This window comes from Myxocyprinus asiaticus, chromosome 26 (assembly GCF_019703515.2).
Source record: "Myxocyprinus asiaticus isolate MX2 ecotype Aquarium Trade chromosome 26, UBuf_Myxa_2, whole genome shotgun sequence".
Lineage (NCBI taxonomy): Eukaryota > Metazoa > Chordata > Actinopteri > Cypriniformes > Catostomidae > Myxocyprinus > Myxocyprinus asiaticus.
This window is the reverse complement of record NC_059369.1, coordinates 14,528,814-14,547,072: the sequence shown is the minus strand read 5'-3', so window position 1 is coordinate 14,547,072 and position 18,259 is coordinate 14,528,814. Positions and strand designations below refer to the sequence as shown.

General features: G+C 36.7%; 1 protein-coding gene across 6 annotated transcripts; it reads left to right on the top strand.

The window, feature by feature from the left end:
• The first annotated feature begins 835 nt into the window (after positions 1–835).
• On the top strand, positions 836–17,620 carry LOC127416960 (Wilms tumor protein homolog). 6 transcript variants are annotated; one of them, XM_051656605.1, is made up of 9 exons: positions 836–1,518; positions 3,512–3,634; positions 5,780–5,870; positions 10,602–10,682; positions 12,974–13,076; positions 13,895–14,042; positions 15,728–15,817; positions 16,721–16,804; positions 16,950–17,620. In XM_051656605.1, the coding sequence occupies exons 1-9, from the start codon at positions 1,113–1,115 to the stop codon at positions 17,069–17,071; spliced, it is 1,248 nt and encodes a 415-aa protein (XP_051512565.1). In that variant the 5' UTR covers positions 836–1,112; the 3' UTR covers positions 17,072–17,620. The 6 variants fall into 6 exon arrangements, with proteins under 6 accessions (XP_051512565.1, XP_051512564.1, XP_051512563.1 ...); XM_051656604.1 differs by having other exon boundaries at positions 12,968–13,076; XM_051656603.1 differs by having other exon boundaries at positions 836–1,542.
• Positions 17,621–18,259: the final 639 nt, after the last annotated feature.

Sequence of the window (18,259 nt, the reverse complement as noted above, 5' to 3'; positions counted from 1 at the left end):
ATGCAGTAATAGGTAATATTAAAACATAATATTAAAAATTTAGTAAATTTAACTTGTAAATTTAAAGTAAAATTTAGGTTCTGAAGCAAATCAAGTTGAAAACTACTGATTTACACAGTTAGGTTACATGTAAACTAGGACAGAAAAATAACTGTATGAGAAAACAAATAAAATCCAACCTTAGAAACAAAGCAAAAACAGGCAACAAATACAGACAACAAAAACACCACACACACACACACATACACACACACACACGTTGGTGCAGCTATCATTATGAGGACTCTCCATAGACATAATTATTTTTATACTGTACAAACTATAGATTCTATCCCCTAACACTAACCCTACCCCTAAACCTAACCCTCACAAAAAACTTTCTGCATTTTTACATAAAAAACAAAAACAAAACAACATTTAGTATGTTTTTTTAAGTGATTTGAATTATGGGGACACTAGAAATGTCCTCATAAACCACATTTATAGCATAATACCCTTGTAATTACCAGTTTGTAACCTAAAAAAAGTCCTCGTAAACCACCCAAACCCGAACACACACACACACAATGAAAATCTGAAGTTGTGGTGTGAACAGAAAGCAGACACCCACTAACCCTGTGACACCTACACACACACAAACACATACACATATCCACAAGACATTAGTCAGAAGAGGGTGGAAAGTGCTGTTCAAGTAAAAGATGAGTAAGGTACAGAAGAAATGATTTTTCTGACAAGAGTGGTTGTGACTCCTCCTACAGAGATGGTGGGGTGGTTTTAGAGCTGACAGACCCACACAAATGCACAAGAGTTAAGTTACTCCTACCTCAAACTCTCACGATCCCTGTCTATGCTTTTCTCCTAAAGCTTCACCAGGGCTGTCCACTGCAGCACCCATCTCAGCCAATCACACAATCTTTTGGACTGGACATCTTCTAGGACTTCTTCAGGGGCAGAATGCCCCTGCAAGTTCTTAATCGTGGAGATTTAGGAGGTTTTATTCTTTATTCTTAAATTCTCAGATGAGGATCCCTTTACGTTCTTCTTGAAGCCTAGTCCCAGATTTTTGTTTTAGGTTATTAAGAGTCTTGGAATTAAAAATGTCCTTCTAAATGCTGACCGAGTCTTGTGGCCTGATGGGATCAGACATCAGAGACCTGAGCACTCTGCTTCCAGCGGTCCCTACGCTGCCGGGGGGGACCACTAACTGTTCCCTAGCTGTCAGTGGAGCTCCGCAGTGGGGGCCGATACTGGACTTTCACCCTGGCTCCCCGTATGGCTCTTCGCCATCCCATTCATTCGTCAAACAGGAGCCGGGCTGGGGGGGCACAGACCCTCACGAGGATCCCCACTGTGGTTTAGGGGCCTTCACTGTACACTTCTCAGGCCAATTCACAGGGCCTGGAGGCTGCAGGCATGGGGCTTTCACAGACTCTCCCTCCAGCCAGAGCAGGATGTTCTCCGGTGGACCCTATCTGCCAGGCTGCATGGAGAGCCCTCCTGCCCCGCGTAACCAGGGTGAGACAGCCGCCCCTCTCATGGGTTTATTCTCATATTCTCTCTGTCTTGGGTCAAAAACTTTCTCTTAAAAAGCTTGAAGAACATGAAGACTCAGAGTGGACATCAGATGTTCGCACCAGGGTTTTGTGTTAAGCTTGATAGTGTGTTTGTGTATGTGAGAAATGTACGAATTGGATTCCAAATGACTCATTCATAATTTCTTATCCCATTGAAAAAAGTGGTAACCTGTAATTGGTACAACTTAATTTGTTTGGTAAATTTAGTCCAATTAAATAACATTTTGGACTCTAATTAAAACTAATTTAGCTACACAATAAGCATGAGAGAATACTTAAAAGAATAATGATTTTAAAGGGGTCTATGTCACATGCAGCATAAAAAGTGGTAACCTGCAATTGTTACCTTAAGGATCTATTTCTACTTGATCTAACCCTTGAAATTTAATTTTGCTTGTGTAAATTAATGTAGGTGTTAAAAAATATTACTGACTTGAATCAAACCAGTTAATTTAAATGTTAGCACAAATGTTAGTTTTTTAGGATAACTTTTTTTCCAGTGTAAATTATTTTTTCTTTATTGAAAATGCTATTCTTATGTGATAAAGAAATCCTATTTTTTTTTTTAAATCAGTTACTGTTATTGTTTGAAATATCTTAAATATCTTACAAATATCAAATATCTGTAATTATTCATATTTAATAATAAAGGGAAAAAGCTATGCTTTTAGGTGAAGGTTCAAGATAAAACCCATTTTTCACATGACTTTTCTATGATTGAATTTAATCGAAAATAAGACCATAAGACGCACAGGACTGTATTTTGAAAGGCTATAATTAAACAGCCACTAGATAAAAGGTTTTTATCTGAAGGGTCAGCTTTAATAAATGTCTTGGATCTTCATTTTATTGTCTCTGCTGCCAGATTTCTGTCTGAAGGGCACTTCTAGTCTCTTTACACCTGTTCTGAAAAATTTTAAAGACTTTTTTAATGAAAACTAGTTTAGATTTTTCTCATCAAAGGCTTAGACAAGTAGTTTACACTTAATGATCAACATTTCATTGAAACATTCTCTAAGCCTGTTTTAAGAGTGATTCATAAAGAACAGTTAACTTTGTTTGGTGCGTACAGTATATATACTTTTCATTCAGTTTTTTAATGAGAATGAGAAGATGCTGTTTTCACAAAGTAGATTCTAACAAGAAAAAAAGGAACATTTTTTCATTGTTGCAGCATAGTGAGGCTATGATCTTTGCTCTTTAATCATTTATTTGTCTATTTTAAAAAAATCAGCATCAACAAAAGCATCTTCCATCTTTAGACAGTCCCTCCTTATCTTTCTGATTGCCATACGCCATATACGAAAAATCAAAGCCTTAGTCCCTGAAGTCTCTAAATCTCTTATCTTTCTCTATTTTTCTTTCTGTTGATGAATTACAACACCATGAGAACCATCTCCTCTCCTTTAAACCTAAGAGATCAGAACACAAATATCTGGTGTCAACATGTTTAAATCACAGTACTGCTGAGACTTTACAAAGATCCAGTATCTTTTCTTCTGCCATTTATCATCAGCTCAACTTTAAGAAAAGCCAAAAAGACAGTGAATCATTGTAAAAGTTTATTGGTCTCAAGCGGGTTTCCTCACCAAATGAATGGTACGTCTGATGGTGAGGGATGCATATTGTTTCAAATTGTGCAGTTTTTCAGGCGTAACTATTACGCCATCATTACGCCACACCATCTTTGCGTCATCAGTTTTGCTGACCCTATCCCTTTAACCAGCCCTCCAAATCCATGTCAACCAACCAAATGTCAGAAAACTTTAATACAGGCTTTCCTCTCCTCTTTCTGTAGTAAATAAAAGGAAAGGACAAATGAGTTAACTGATATCTAATATATCCTGTGAGAAAACATGTATTTTTTTCTGAGAGTAAACAAGCACTAATGGCCTCATTCACTCTTTTCCCCTGTTTCTATTTCTCCCTTCCAGGTTATGGTACGGTAGCACTAGATGGAGCACCTAGTTACAGTCACACACCGGCACAACACACTCCACCATTCCCCAACCATGCCTTCAAACAAGAGGACCCTATGTCCCTGCAAAACACCATGGGTAAGGATCCATGTTCTTAGCGGCCCATATGTGTTTTTAGTGTGACCAATGAAACACCTTACAAACATAAGATCAACCTAGTCTCATAGAGTCATGTTACTATACCTACATTTTTATACTTACAACAAAGACTTTTATTCACTCTCACACAAATTACGAGTAAAACGGCAGATTATCAGTTCATAAACACTTTCTTTTCACCATGTTCCTCACACAATGTTATCCTATGACATCTAAACATGTTTACTATAGTGCATGACTAATGCGATACATTTTAAAACCAACTACACTGCAAAACCAACTACATTTACAAGTTTGTTTGAGCATAATCAAATTGCGCAGTAGCTTAACTGATAGAGCATTGCACTTGCGATGCAAAGGACCAGGGTACAAGTCCTGAAGAGCATGCGAGTCGTCATGAGCCAAAAGTAGCACTGCAAATTGGTGGTTCATCTCACATTTGTTTTTTATTGATACTATTGGTTAGGTTTAGGTTTAAGGCTTAGGGTAGGGTGTCAGTTGTATTGATTTAAAACTCGATAGAGCTACCTTAAACACCTGATCTATTTGGGAGAACATTTAACAAATTTTTAGTGCCACAGTGGACATTTCACATTGGAACTGCTGTAGTGCATGTAATGAACTACAAAATATTATTTTGAAAAAATGTTGCCAAATGTATTTAATTTTCATAGGATCAGGTTGCATATGATTGCGGTAATATACTTTAAATTCATAAAAGGTGTTGTGTGTAACTTTTTCGATGATAAAATACATTGTTAAAAATTTCAACCATCTATAATTGCAAGTTTCTGTAAACAAGTTACTGTAGCTATGTAAGAACATTTGGCCATCCAGGCGCCTCCCTTTGGGATGATTCGGCCCCCCCTATATGTGTTGCATATATATTTTTTGCACCACTGGCTGCCTTTAAACCTTAAGAAAAATCAAAGTGGTACCAAAGTATCAACTAGCAGTGAAAAGTTTCGTGTAGTTTGAATTTAATTCCTGATGAAGAGAATCAAGGTGAAACTCTGAAATTTGGTAAAAATGAGTAGAAATGTTGGAAATTATTGTGACAAGTTAATGGATGGACATTTTTTTTCTCCTATCCCAGTTTAAAATGCAGAGACAACTATAAGTAAGCCATGTGTATGTGGAGTTCCCTGAAAAGTGTAAACACTGTGGCTCTGTGACACCATTAACACATTGCTCTGTTTGTTTGAGCATTCTGTCCCTCAACCAATAGTGTGAGTTTACGGTAGGACTATCTGTTTGACCGACTTTCTGGAAACCTGTTTGGATAGTTATTATTGCAATTCCATTCGGTGCCACTTGTGGGGCAGAAATGACACACTTCACTGTGTGTACTGTGCAGGAAAATGATTTATGAGTGTGTAAACAAGTATAGTATGACAGATAAAATTCATTTCTATCTGGATTTAACTATATCTGCAGTTCACAGAGGAACTAAAGTCATCACAAGAAAGGTCATCTTGAGATTACGTCTCAAATGGATTTTTAATGTCAGTAATCTTATGTCAGATTTTTAATTACATTTTTAATACTCAATGTTTTCCCTTTTAACTCTAATTCTTATCTCACCCTCTTTCAAATATGTCAAAACACTCAGCGGAGTGTGTATGTGCAACAAAGTTCATTAGGTATAAATTATGCTGCCATAAATGTTCACCTCTCTTCTCGGGACGGTTATGTCAGGAGTAAACAGAATAGTGGATTGTGAGAGGAAAGTTTAGCACTGTCAGGGGACTGATTCTATTGGCCCGTGAAGGAAAGACCAGAGTTCTCTCTGAATCTCAGGCAGGCTGGTGACTGCTTTATGTTTTCAGGAAGCTCTGAGCTGTTTGTAAAACCAAAGAAAAGATGGGACCACACTCTGCTAGTTGCCCCCAAAAGACCTCTCTGTTAGATCTCCTGTAAAACGCTTAGTTTCACTCGTAAACAGGAAAACATATGTAACTCTTTACAGAAAATTATTTCAAATCGATTGTAATAATTTTGGGACTTGTACTGAATTTATGTTAGTACATCTCACTTCTTGTTTGTTGGTCAGTATTATTCAGATATGGCTGAATTATGTCCACTGAGTGTTTTCTACTTATGCTTTGATTTGTGTGTATACAGGTGAGCAGCAGTACCCTGTCACCCCAAATGTTTATGGATGCCACAGTTCCCCTGACAGTCAGACCTTACTTTTGAGAAATGCCTTCAACAGGTACCTTCTTTACCATGTTTTAAAATGTACACACTAGGCAAATTGTTTCCAGTGCATCAACAGAGCTAAATAAGCATTACATGATTAGGGTAACATTTTACATCAATATTCCCTTTGTTAAGGGTTTATAAAGGGATTTCAGTAATGACTAATGCATTATAAATCAATGATTTGAAATTATAACATCATGAATAAAAAGGGTGACTTCCATGCAATACTTGCTAAATAGTGAGTATTTTCACTTAAATGTTATAAATGCGTAATAGGGGGGTCCTGGGTAGCTCAGCGAGTAAAGATGCTGACTACCACCCCTGGAGTCGCGATTTCAAATCCAGGGCATGCTGAGTGACTCCAGCCAGGTCTACTAAGCAACCAAATTGGCCCGGTTGCTTGGGAGAGCAGAGTCACATGGGGTAACCTCCTCATGGTCACTATAATGTGGCTCACTCTCGGTGGGGCGCATGGTGAGTTGTGCGTGGATACCTCGGAGAATAGCGTGAAGCCTCCACATGCGCTATGTCTCTGTGGTAACATGCTCAACAAGCCACATGATAAGATGCACGGGTTGATGGTCTCAGACGCAGAGGCAACTGAGATTTGTCCTCCGCCACCCAGATTGAGTCACTTTGCCACCACGAGGAATTAGAGCACATTGGGAATTGGGCATTCCAAATTGGGGAGAAAAAGGGGAGAAAATAATGTCTTGCTTATATTAATCAAAAACTTAAAATGCCCTAATTCACGATTTATGTCACAGTGCAGAAAAAATAGACTATTATAGTTAGATTAAATGGTGGGATTATGTCATTTTGCTTCAGTCTGCATTGTGTTTATATAATTTACTGTAATGTCTTGACTCACTTGTGTTGTCAATTTCCTTGTCACGTTGATGTCAAAAGAATGGTGCAACTCCGAGTGCTGTCCCAACTTACCTAGTCCTAGTTATCTAAAATCCTCTGCAAAAACACATTTCAAGTCTTAATGGTCATATACAGCATACATCATATAATAAAGCCTGATGACCATTAAACCATTCTGAACTGTATGGACAGGTTGGCAACTCCTTAATAAATGCTTCATGTGTCCACTTTATATTAAGGTACATTTTCATAGTTTACTAATGTTGAATAAGTGTTATTAGGCATTTAAAACATGCAAGGTAAAATGACTCACTCTTTGGCAGGTATTACATGAAAGTCACCCTTTTAATCCATGTTGTTATAACCACATATCAATGATTTATAATGCATTTGAAAATTACTTATTTGTCATTTATGAACCCCTTTATACACCCTTAACAAAATAAACATTAAAGTGTTACCCATGATCATTTACAATGTATTTTTTTTATAAATTAAAAATACACTGTAAAAAATTTATGTCAAGCAACCTAAAATGTACTTCTTGATCTAAATTAACTGGTTTAATTGAAAAAAAAAAAAAAAAAAGAAAAAAAAAAATAAAAATATATATATATATATATATATATATATATATATATATATATATATATATATATATATATATATATATATATATGTGTGTGTGTGTGTGTGTGTGTGTGTGTGTGTGCGTGGAATAATCAACCTGACGACATTAGGTTACACCAACAAAAGTCATTTTAAGCATCAGAGCATGCAGCTGGCCCTAAAAAGATTTTGGACACTAAAAAATTAATTTGGAGACTTAAAAATGTTTGAATGTCATTGCATTAGATAACATTTTAGAAAAAGACACTGTAAATGTGTCCACAGTTTCCAGATATCTTTTGGGCAAAATAATTTTTAAATGTGGTTCTTCATGCAGGAAACAATAAGAATGAATAGGCCTACAGTATATATACTGCAAGTAATTACATTAATTGTAACGTTAAAGTACCCATTAATTAAAAGGAGTTATAGTACACTGAAATAATAGATTCTTTGAATTTAACAATTTAAAACGATAACCTAAATTAATTAGAGTATGAAAAAGTAAAATCTGTTCATATCACTGGCTTGATCTATTGGTGTGGTACTACCCCCTCTTGTTTTTGGGAATCTGTGTGAGTGACTGAATTCTGCATTAGTGAGGCCCAGTCTGGATGGTTCAGTTCATAAATCCTTAGTAAGACTGCAGTGAGCCTTGCTGTCTACACAAAGGTTAAGAACTGCACAGCAGCTCTCAACAGGCCAAAATACACTCTCAGTGATCTACTGCCCGTTTCCTCCAAATTGCTCTTCCATTCCCTACCTGGTCCTTCACCAGAGACAGGAGAGAAAAGGAGGAAAGACTTTAAAGAAAGAGAGAGATATGTTTTTTTATGAGGAGAATGGAGGAAGGGAGAGGAAAGCTTGGAAAAAGGACTTAAAGTAAACTTTACATTGACCACATTTACATGCATAATTTTTGGACTAAAGCCCTCATTCTGGTTAAGTTGTCATTCTGAAAAAATATATACAGTATGCTTCACGGCTATTGGAATATACTTGAATACATGCAATCAGCATATGCTGAATAACTGAAGACATGCTTCTTTACCTGCTATTCTCTTGTTTGACTTTTGGAGATGCTCGCACAGTAATTCAATCAATGCATTAATTTAAATGCATACTTTTGGCAACAGCAAACAAAAATTTAAAAAAACTGCAAAATGTATGGTGCTTTTTATACAGTATTTATTTATGTTTCACTGAATGTTTGTAAAAAGAATACATGTATTAATACATAATTGTTCCAAAAATGTTTCTTCAATAGCTTTTCACAACTGTCTCGTAGCACTCATAATTACTTTAGTTTGGACATGTGCAATGTAAATGTTAACACTTTACAATAAGGTTTTATTTTTTAACATTAGATAATGCATTATCTATCATGAACAATGATATTTCACAGCATTTATTAGTCTTGGTTAATGTTGATTTGTGAAAATACCATTCATCGTTCATGTTAGTGCACAATTCATTAACTAATGTTATTGTATACATATTTTAATGTACAAAATGTATTATTATATGTAGAAGTAAACATTAACCTTAACAATTAACTGTAACAAAAATTCTGTTAAAGCACTGTTCATTGTTAGTTCATGTTAAATATTGCGTTAACTGATGCTAACGAATACCATGTTATTTTAAAGTGTTAAAGTGTTTAAATTAATATTCTGTTGCACTAGATATACCGAATGACCAAATTATGAGAATGAGAATCAGAATATGACCAAATTCTGATGTTATTTGGAATTTTCTTATGTGTGTAAATGTGGCCACGAGAAAGGTGTGAAAATGAAATCATAACAAAAGGATGGAAAAGAATGTAGCGTAAACATTTTCAGCATCAGTGCCATAGGGATCAGTGTGTATTCTTCACATACAGCTCTCATGTTGTTTGGAGAAAAAGGAGTTCACATAGAACTCAAAATAACGGAACTAGGATTGATAAGACGTGGACGGAGTGTTCCCACTCTGACCCCTCCTTATTGTAAACATAAAACTTATGCCTGGAACTTGAAATGCCTTTAGGAATCATCATAAGAAAAAAAAAAAAAAAAAAAAAAAAACCTTACATTAACCTTATACTGTTGCACTGTGTTCCGGCGACCCCAGAGCCTCCAACTCTTGGCAATAAAGCGAGATTACAAGGGAGAGAAGAGGGAAATTCCAGTATGTATTTCATCAACAAAGTTTGGCCTAGAAACTGTCTGTTGCATTTCAAAACACTGGTATAAGCTTTAATGGAATGTAAGTAATTGGAAAGCAACATGACAGTCAACCATTAAGCACTAATGAGACATCATCAACACTAGTCTATTCTCTGATATCATAGTTAGTTATACACAATAATAATAATAATAATAATAATAATAATAACATGGGCCCTCAAGTTAAAGCAATTAACTATATTTATAAATTAACCTTCCAGGACCAGAAATACTCATTTAAGAATAGTAATAATAATAATAATAATAATAATAATAATAATAATAAGTAGTAGTAGTAATTTTTGTTATTAGTAGTGGTAGTAGTAGTTGTTGTTCTTTTAACAAATAGGTTTACAAATAAATAACTACAAAATAATTGACCTTTTCATAAAATTATTATTCACTAATTATTAAGTTTAATTATTATTATTATTAAGTTGTCACACAGTTTTCACAAACCTTTTCATTATTTTTAAATTTGTATTTTCTTTGACGCACACTACCTGCCTTTTAAACTACTTCTTCAGCCCACAGTAAAAGGAATAACATCATATCAGTCAAGGCCATTTCCCCAAACCCTTCCCTGCCTACAATACCCAGAAATCAATGTGACATCACATTATTACATCACTGTGCCAGGCACCCAACTCTCCAGCCAGGAACACATGTGACCTGTGTGCTGGCTGTGAGATGGCTCTTCTCAGCATGAAGAGACTGCAATAATGTGTAAGCAGTTTCCACAGTGCCAAACAAGTTACCAGTTTAGCTTGTTCCTGAAAAATCCCTTGTTTATAATTCAGCGGTGGCTGATTACTAAGAGACATCAGCACACCATACTGTTGACAATGTGCACTTAATCACTTTGAAAAGAAAAAAATGAAACAGCATTAATAAATATAAACACATTTCTCAAATACTTTATCATCTCTTTCTGTGCCCTTTCTTTCCATTCTATTTTTTGGCTTATTTATTCCCTTTGCTTCTTTAGAAGCTGAGTAGTGAAAGTTGGGTCACTTGACCTGTGAGTTATTTTGTCTCCTCTCCCCTGGCAGTGATAATCTGTACCAAATGGCATCCCAATTGGAATGTGTGACCTGGAACCCCGTCAGCTCACTGACGCCCAGCATCAAGAGGTACATTCTCTCACATAGTATCATGTGATTCTGAGGTCTCTATGGTATGTCCCTACATTTCCGGCTCTAGTAGATGGTTGGTGGGGTTTGTGTAAAAATGTGTTGATCTGTAATTGTGATTCCTTTCCTTTTCGACCCTTCCCAACCCTTACCTTTCTGACCCTTTCCTTTCCTTTTTGACCCTTTCCTTTCCAACACTTTCCTTTCCTTTTTCGACCCTTTTCTAATCCTGTCTGACCTGTTCCTTTCTGACCAACCTTTTTCCTTTCCATTCCGGCCCTTTCCTTTCTGACCATTTCCGACCCATTCCTTTCTGACCTTTTTCGACACTTTCCTTTCCTGTTTGACCGACCTTTTTCCTTTCCTTTCCTTTCCTTTCCTTTCCGTTCTGTTCCGTCCCTATCCTTTCCGACCCTTTCCGACCCATGCTAACCCTTTCCTTTCCTGTCTGACCGACCTTTTTCCTTTTCTTTCCTTTCCGTTCCATCCCTATCCTTTCCAACCCATTCTAACACTTTCCTTTCCTGTCTGACCCTTTCCTTTCTGACTGATGTTTTTTCTTTCCTTTCCTTTCCTTTCCTTTCCTTTCCTTTTTGACCCTTTTCTTTCCAACTCTTTCTGACCCTTTCCTTTCCTTTCCTTTCCTTTCCTGACCCTTTTCGACCCTTTCTTTCCTCTCTGACCCTTTCCTTTCCTGTCTGACCTTTCCTTTCCTTTCTGACCCTTTCCTTTCCTGTCTGACTTTTCCTTTCCTTTCTGACCCTTTCCTTTCTGACTGAACTCTTTCCTTTCCTTTCTGACCCTTTCCTTGCCTTGCCTTGCCATCCATTTCTGTGCCTTTCTGATCCATTCCACTCCTTTCCTTTCCACCTAATTCCTTTTTGACCAAAAAAACAATTTATTCTAGGGAGACAGTAACATGAGAGTTTCACAATACAAAGTACATGCTAGCACAGAGTGTTTTGGCATTTGTTGAAGGTGAAGAGGGACTTCTGTTCTTATGTAGTTGAGAAGATAATTCAGCCATCAAAGCAGGTAACATGAGGTGCCACTCATTCACTGACAACAGATTTCGGAAGGGAATGTACATTTAGTGGGTGGATGTAGAAGGGTGCAGATCCAGTGACACCCTGTACACAAGGTTCGTTGATTTGAAGTTGATGCAGACAGCAGCTGGTGGCAGTGGAGTTAAACTTCTCTACAGTTCTTTGAAAAGCACTGGCTTTAACCTAGCTCTCTGAGAGAGGTCAGATGGTAAAGAGACAGAGAGAGGGGCTGAGAGATGAAAATAGAGAGCAGACAGATAGAGCCCTTCTGTTTGATACAGAGGGGATGCACATATGTGCTAATTGGTGTCTGTTTTAGAGGATGGAATGTACTATCCTCTGATGTAGCACAGCATTTTTAAACTAAAGTTGCAGACTGAAATTAAGTGCATTAATTATGCTGTGAAGACAGCAGAGGAGGAGATAGTGATAGATCCTGCTCAGTCAACCAGTCCAACCCAGATATTGTGTCTGACCCTGGGTGTGTTGAAGGGGCACTGAGTGAATGTATGAGAGAGAGACTTTGAGATGTTGAAGATACTGGCTGAAGGGTAGAGGTGAAAGTCCTACAGAATTGTGGGATTTTTTTCTTTTCTTTTTTGGTGTGTTATATTGTGTGAGAGTGATTGCCTAGGTTGGTAGATGAACTATGCCACTGATTTAGGTGACTGGGACGCTAGACAGAAGATTTATGTCAGCTGTCCAGATAAAAGGTTTGGTATCCACCCTCTGATCCCTCATTGCCATGACAACTGGGTGTTTATCTACTGAACAAATTAATGGATGGGCTGTGGGAGGACTGGGCTAGCGATGGCTGATTCTGTAGTCTGGGATGTGAAGCGAATTGGACAAAGAAAAAGCCTTACAGGTCTTTAGCTCTTCATCCATTTTTGCCCACATGGAGAAATCCGCCTTCTGACTCACAGCCATTCTTTGCTATCATTTATGGCAGTTTCTAACTTTGACAATGTCCCCTTTCTAATAAGAAGTTCATAAACGTATCACAGGGCCACAATTAATAAGTGTGTCCAAATGAAGATTGTCTATATACAGTATATTAAAGCAATGTAACTTTAGTTGTTCATGTTTGTCATCCAGATTTCATGTTATGCTGTACAGCATATGTCTGTTTTATGTCTCTCTTTGCTATGTGACTGGTTTCTCTCTGTGTGCTTAGTGTCTCTCCTTTTTTTCTCTCTGCTGTTTGTGACTGGTCTCTCTCTTTGGTTTTGTGTCCAGTCACAGTGCGAGTTATGAGAGTGAACCTTCTGCGGGATTGGCTTCTGTGGTGTACAGTTGCAACACCCAGTATCACATACACACACATGGTGTGCTTAGAGGACTACAGGTAGGTGACTGACTGTAACACACACAAACACTATCAAACACAAAGACATGTGCACATACCTATTTTACCTGTGGACAGACACAGATAACATTCTTACAATAATATTATCATAAAGTGGGCAGGAAATACCTTATACAAATCCTCAAAAAGTAATTAATGAAATTACATAACAGATCAGCAAGTCATGTACATTCAATGAAAATGGCCCCAAAAAGCATTTTTTGTAATTTAAGTCCATCCACCATCCATCCATCCATCCCTAAAGTCCAGTTTCCACTGGAAGGAGGTGTGTTTGCATAGAAAAGAATGACAATGACATAATTTAAATACTCATGGTGCAGTGCTCTTTCATCTCCTTTAGTCTGTGTCAGAGTACACGAGCGATCGTCTTTCTTAAAGTCCATTAGCAGCAAAGGCCGGGTTTCCACGAACAGCCCATGGTCTCCACTTACACTATATATAATCATAAACTTTTAATGAACATCCATCAGAGCCATAGAAAGCTGAGACTGTCCAGTGAACAGTACATATGCATGTATGTGTATACAGTACAGTATGTTTAGAACATTTACTTTCCTACTCACTTTATCTATCATTCTCTTGTGTCTTTCCCTTCTTTCCCTTAATGCTTTTAAAAGCTGAACTGATGTTTAACAGGCCATTAGATAAGAGGGTTTGGTCAGATGCAGAAATGAGCCAGGGGTTGGTAATGGAAATGGGAAATGCTATGTTAAAACAAACAGAGACACAATAGTTCAGCAGAATTGGCAAACAAAGTTTTATTGAATGCCAATTACTATCTTATTTTATCTCTCCAGGATGTACGGAGAGTACCAGGCATCACTCCCTCAATTGTGAAATCATCAGAGACTAGTGAGAAACGTCCGTTTATGTGTTCATACTCTGGCTGCAGTAAGAGATACTTCAAAATGTCCCACCTGCAGATGCACGAAAGGAAACACACAGGTGAGTTCAACCACAGCAAGAGTTCACTATGCAGAAGATGGATGACACAAATGTTTATTTTTTCTGGTTTAGAATCACACTGTTAAAAGAAACTATGTAAAAGGGTCCTATTATGGTCCCAATAGGAAGTATACTATATTATAGTTTGATCTCAAATTAATTTGGGGGAAAAACTATTTGCATTAAAATGTAAGACAGGGATCTGTCATCATTTACTCTCCTTCTTGTAGTTCCAAACTCTTATGAATGTCTTTCTTCCAACACAAAAGGAGATGGAAGAATTATAGCCTTAGTCACCATTCACTTTAACTGCATCATAATTCTATGTAATAAAAATGAATGGTGACTAAAATTCAGTGTATGCTAACATTCTGCCTATTTTCTCCTTTTAATTTCTGTGGAAGAAAGAAAGTCATAGGTTATGGTATGGTAGAATATACACGTTATTATTGGTCAGGCTTAAAATATAACACTCAATTTTATACAATATGTAGCAGGGCCTGCAAAACTTTGGAGACCCCTTTAGGTTTAGGTCTTTGCTTTTTTCCTTTATGAAAAAGGAGCATGGTGTGATTTACTATGTCAGGCAGCATGCTGGAATTTGTGCTTAACAAAGCCATATTTCATATGTGAATATATTTATTTTTCAGACCTCCAATAATAGGGGTTGGCCGACACTGGTGGCAGGGATTTAAATTAGAAGACGAGAAAAGTTCCCCTGTAGTGCAGAAAACATTCATTTACAGGATCACGTCCCTGGATGTTTGAATTTCTCTCTTTTTTTTTTTTTTTTGTGTCAGTATGAGTCTGATAACAGTGATTCACAACCATGATTAATGTGTAAAGCACAAATGCACACACATACACACTACCCTACTCCTACTGAACATGGGGTCGCTTAGGGGGCAGGACTGCTTTGGTATCATGGCAACATGACTGTATCTTTCATTCAGTCATACAAAGATGCATTGGGTTATTCAACTGTTTACTCTTAAAGGAATATTACGGGTTCAGCACAAGTTCAACTCAATTGACAGCATTTGTGGCAAAAAAAAAAAAAAAATAAAAAAAATCTGGGTTACAGTGAGGCACTTACAATGGAAGTGAATGTGGCCAATCTGTAAACGGTAACACTGTTTCAAAAGTATAGCCACAAGACATAAACAATATGTGTGTAAACATGATTTTAGTGTGATTAAATAACTTACCTTTCATGTGTAAATTTATAGCCAATGTTACAACTTCGTTCCCATGACGGAAAAATGGCATAAACCCTAAAACCCTAAAACGACAGTAAAAATGACAATTTAAACAACTTTACATCGAAAATAATACACAAGTTTTAACAGAAGAATGAATGTAACTGCTTTTATGAACACACACAAAGTTGGCCCCATTCACTTCCATTGTAAGTGCTTCGCTGTAACCTCCATTTTTTAAAGAAAAGGAGGGACGAGTTGAAATAATTTGTTTGTGGAGTGAGCAAAACAGTAACCTCGTGGCATGTAGCATTTTTCACTTGCAAATTTATCGGCCAAAGATTAATTACACTTTGGGGAAAGCTGTAAATGGAAATGCTACACCATTAATCAAATGGTGCCTTCTTGTGGAATTATTCTGTCAATGACAAAGAGTCAAGTCTTGTCCATTCAATATGATCTGAACTGTATGATATGCATATACAGGAGAGAAGCCCTACCAGTGTGACCACCCAGGCTGCGGCTGCAGGTTTTCCAGATCTGATCAGCTAAAGAGACACCAGCGCAGACACACAGGTTAGTCTCTATACTCCACAACTTTCACCTCCAGATTCATGATGTATTTAAAATGATGGGTACCAGGGCCAGTATTAGGACTGAGGTAGGGGTTGGGGGGCATTTTGACCTTTAGGGTGGACCACAGGGCTTGACATTAACTTTTTGGCTCACCGGCCACTATGGCTTGTGGTATTCCAAAATCACTAGCCACTCAGCATTTTCACTTGCCAAAATTCTCCGCCCCACAAAACATGATAAAGGTAACTGGAACTGGAACTGCATGCATTTGTTTGGACATTTTATTTGAACAAGAATGATATGAGTTCAGCAGAACACAGGCCTAATGATTTGTCATCTTTAAAATATCTGAAGGCAAGCATGGCTTGTTAGAACAAGAGAAGGATAGAACAGGAGGAAAACTTTGTCAACAATTTGTCCATGGAAGTCCAGATTTGAACCCCTTTAACCATTCTGAATTGTACTTGCCTTCATGAAAGTTTACCATTGTTCTTACAGACGTCTTACAGATTTGCCCTAATCGATTTAATATGCATCTAAACCAGTTACCAGTTAGTGTTACTGCAGTAAAAACATGAAATGAAATATGAAATGAAGACTCCAGAGATTAACAGTCTAGAGAAAATGCTGCTTTGTTTTAGGCTACATATGGTGCTGGGTGAAAATTCGCAGGCATGCTGAATATTTCTCACTTTATGACAATATTCACACACAAAATAAATCAGTCATGGCTGATGGTGAAGAGCACATTTGAATTGTACCTGAGAACTTTGTATTTGCATAATACTGCATCTACGCAATAAGGTGTCATCATATATCATGTGCAAAATATTACTGAGTGCACTTGAATGTCTGAAGCCCATAGTAGTCTCTCTGTGTCTCCTCCTCTCTTTGGCCCTGTAGGATTCAAACCCTTTCAGTGTGAGACATGTCAAAGAAAGTTTTCTCGCTCAGACCATCTTAAGACCCACACTCGGACTCATACAGGTAAAACCAAGTGCGTAAACCTTTTCTGTCTCAAACTTTACAAAAATGATTTGACCTATTTGTTGTATATGCATTAATTCCATCTGAACTGAGAATATAGCACAGCATAAAAATGTGTGTTGCCATATTTTTCTCTGTTTCTCAGGTGAGAAGCCATTCACTTGTCGCTGGTTCAGCTGTCAGAAGAAGTTTGCCCGCTCAGATGAGCTGGTCAGACATCACAGTATGCATGAGAGGAATCTGACCAAACTCCAGTCTTCTGTTTGAGACACAAACTCTGTACATACACAAATATACTGTACATAAACACACAGATGCAGAGGTACTCTCAATAGAAAAGATAGACTTGTTTACTACATTTTCAAAGCTTCCCTGTTAGGAACAAAGAAAAACATGGAATTCACTAAATACATACAAATATTTGGAAGAGTTTTTTTCCCAGGTTGCATCTGACATGGTACAGTGCCATTTACAAAAGGTGTCAGTTGAATGTGTATGAATCAGTCACGTTTTACATCATCTCATTTTCTAAATTCTTTTATTTTTTTTCATTATTTTGTTTTACATAAATGGAAAGTTGATTGCACTGGATATACTTCTATTCAAAATGTTTAAATGTGCTGGGTCATTTAAATCGTTTAAAAATGTGGAATTAATTCCTAATTCATTATAGAAAATTGAAATTTGACATTTTGAAACAAAAAGCACTGTAATGTCTGTATATAATATTTGTTAAGTGACAGCAGTCTTTTTAAAATAACTGTTGTATTAAACTACACACAAAATCCTCAGGATAGCTGTGTACAGAATATTGAATTGTTTTACAGAACACACATTTTTTCATAATTTGTCTTATTGTGTTGAATGGAAGGAAACATTATGCTTAAAGGGATAGTTTAAAAAAAATGAATTTTCAGTCATTTTTATATACCCCATGTTGTTCTAAACCCATATTTTTGGATTGGTTTCTTTTTCAGTACACAAAGGGATAGAAACAATGTTTTGCTCACTGATGTCATACAGTGGCAGCGGATGGTGGCCTCCTCTTCAAGCTTCAAAAGGATGCAAAATTATAATTCAGAAGTCTGATAAATAATTACATGAGCTCTTTAATTTCTTGGTAAAACTTTACAATAAACTTACATTTGTTAACATTAGTTAACTGCAGTAGTTAACACGAACTAACAATAAACAGCATTTATTAAAATTGGGCAATGTTAATTTCAACATATACACCATGTACTAACATGACCAAAGAATAATTGTATTTTGTAAACTAACATTAACAAAGATTAATAAATGCTGTAAAATTATATTAATTGTTAGTTCATGACACCTAATGCATTAACTTAGTTGCATTAACCAATGTAAAAAATGGAAACTTATTGTAAAGTGTTACCAGATACTTTTAAATTTAATTAAATTTGAAATCTATTTCCAGATATCTTAAAAACA

Bases quoted from the DNA above. Each gene is read 5' to 3' on its own strand.
- LOC127416960 (XM_051656602.1), top strand. From the start codon at position 1,113: ATGCTGACCGAGTCTTGTGGCCTGATGGGATCAGACATCAGAGACCTG. The intron at 10,683-12,967 runs GTACATTCTCTC...TTTTGTGTCCAG, and splicing joins CTGACGCCCAGCATCAAGAG to TCACAGTGCGAGTTATGAGA. The intron at 13,077-13,894 runs GTAGGTGACTGA...TTATCTCTCCAG, and splicing joins GTGTGCTTAGAGGACTACAG to GATGTACGGAGAGTACCAGG.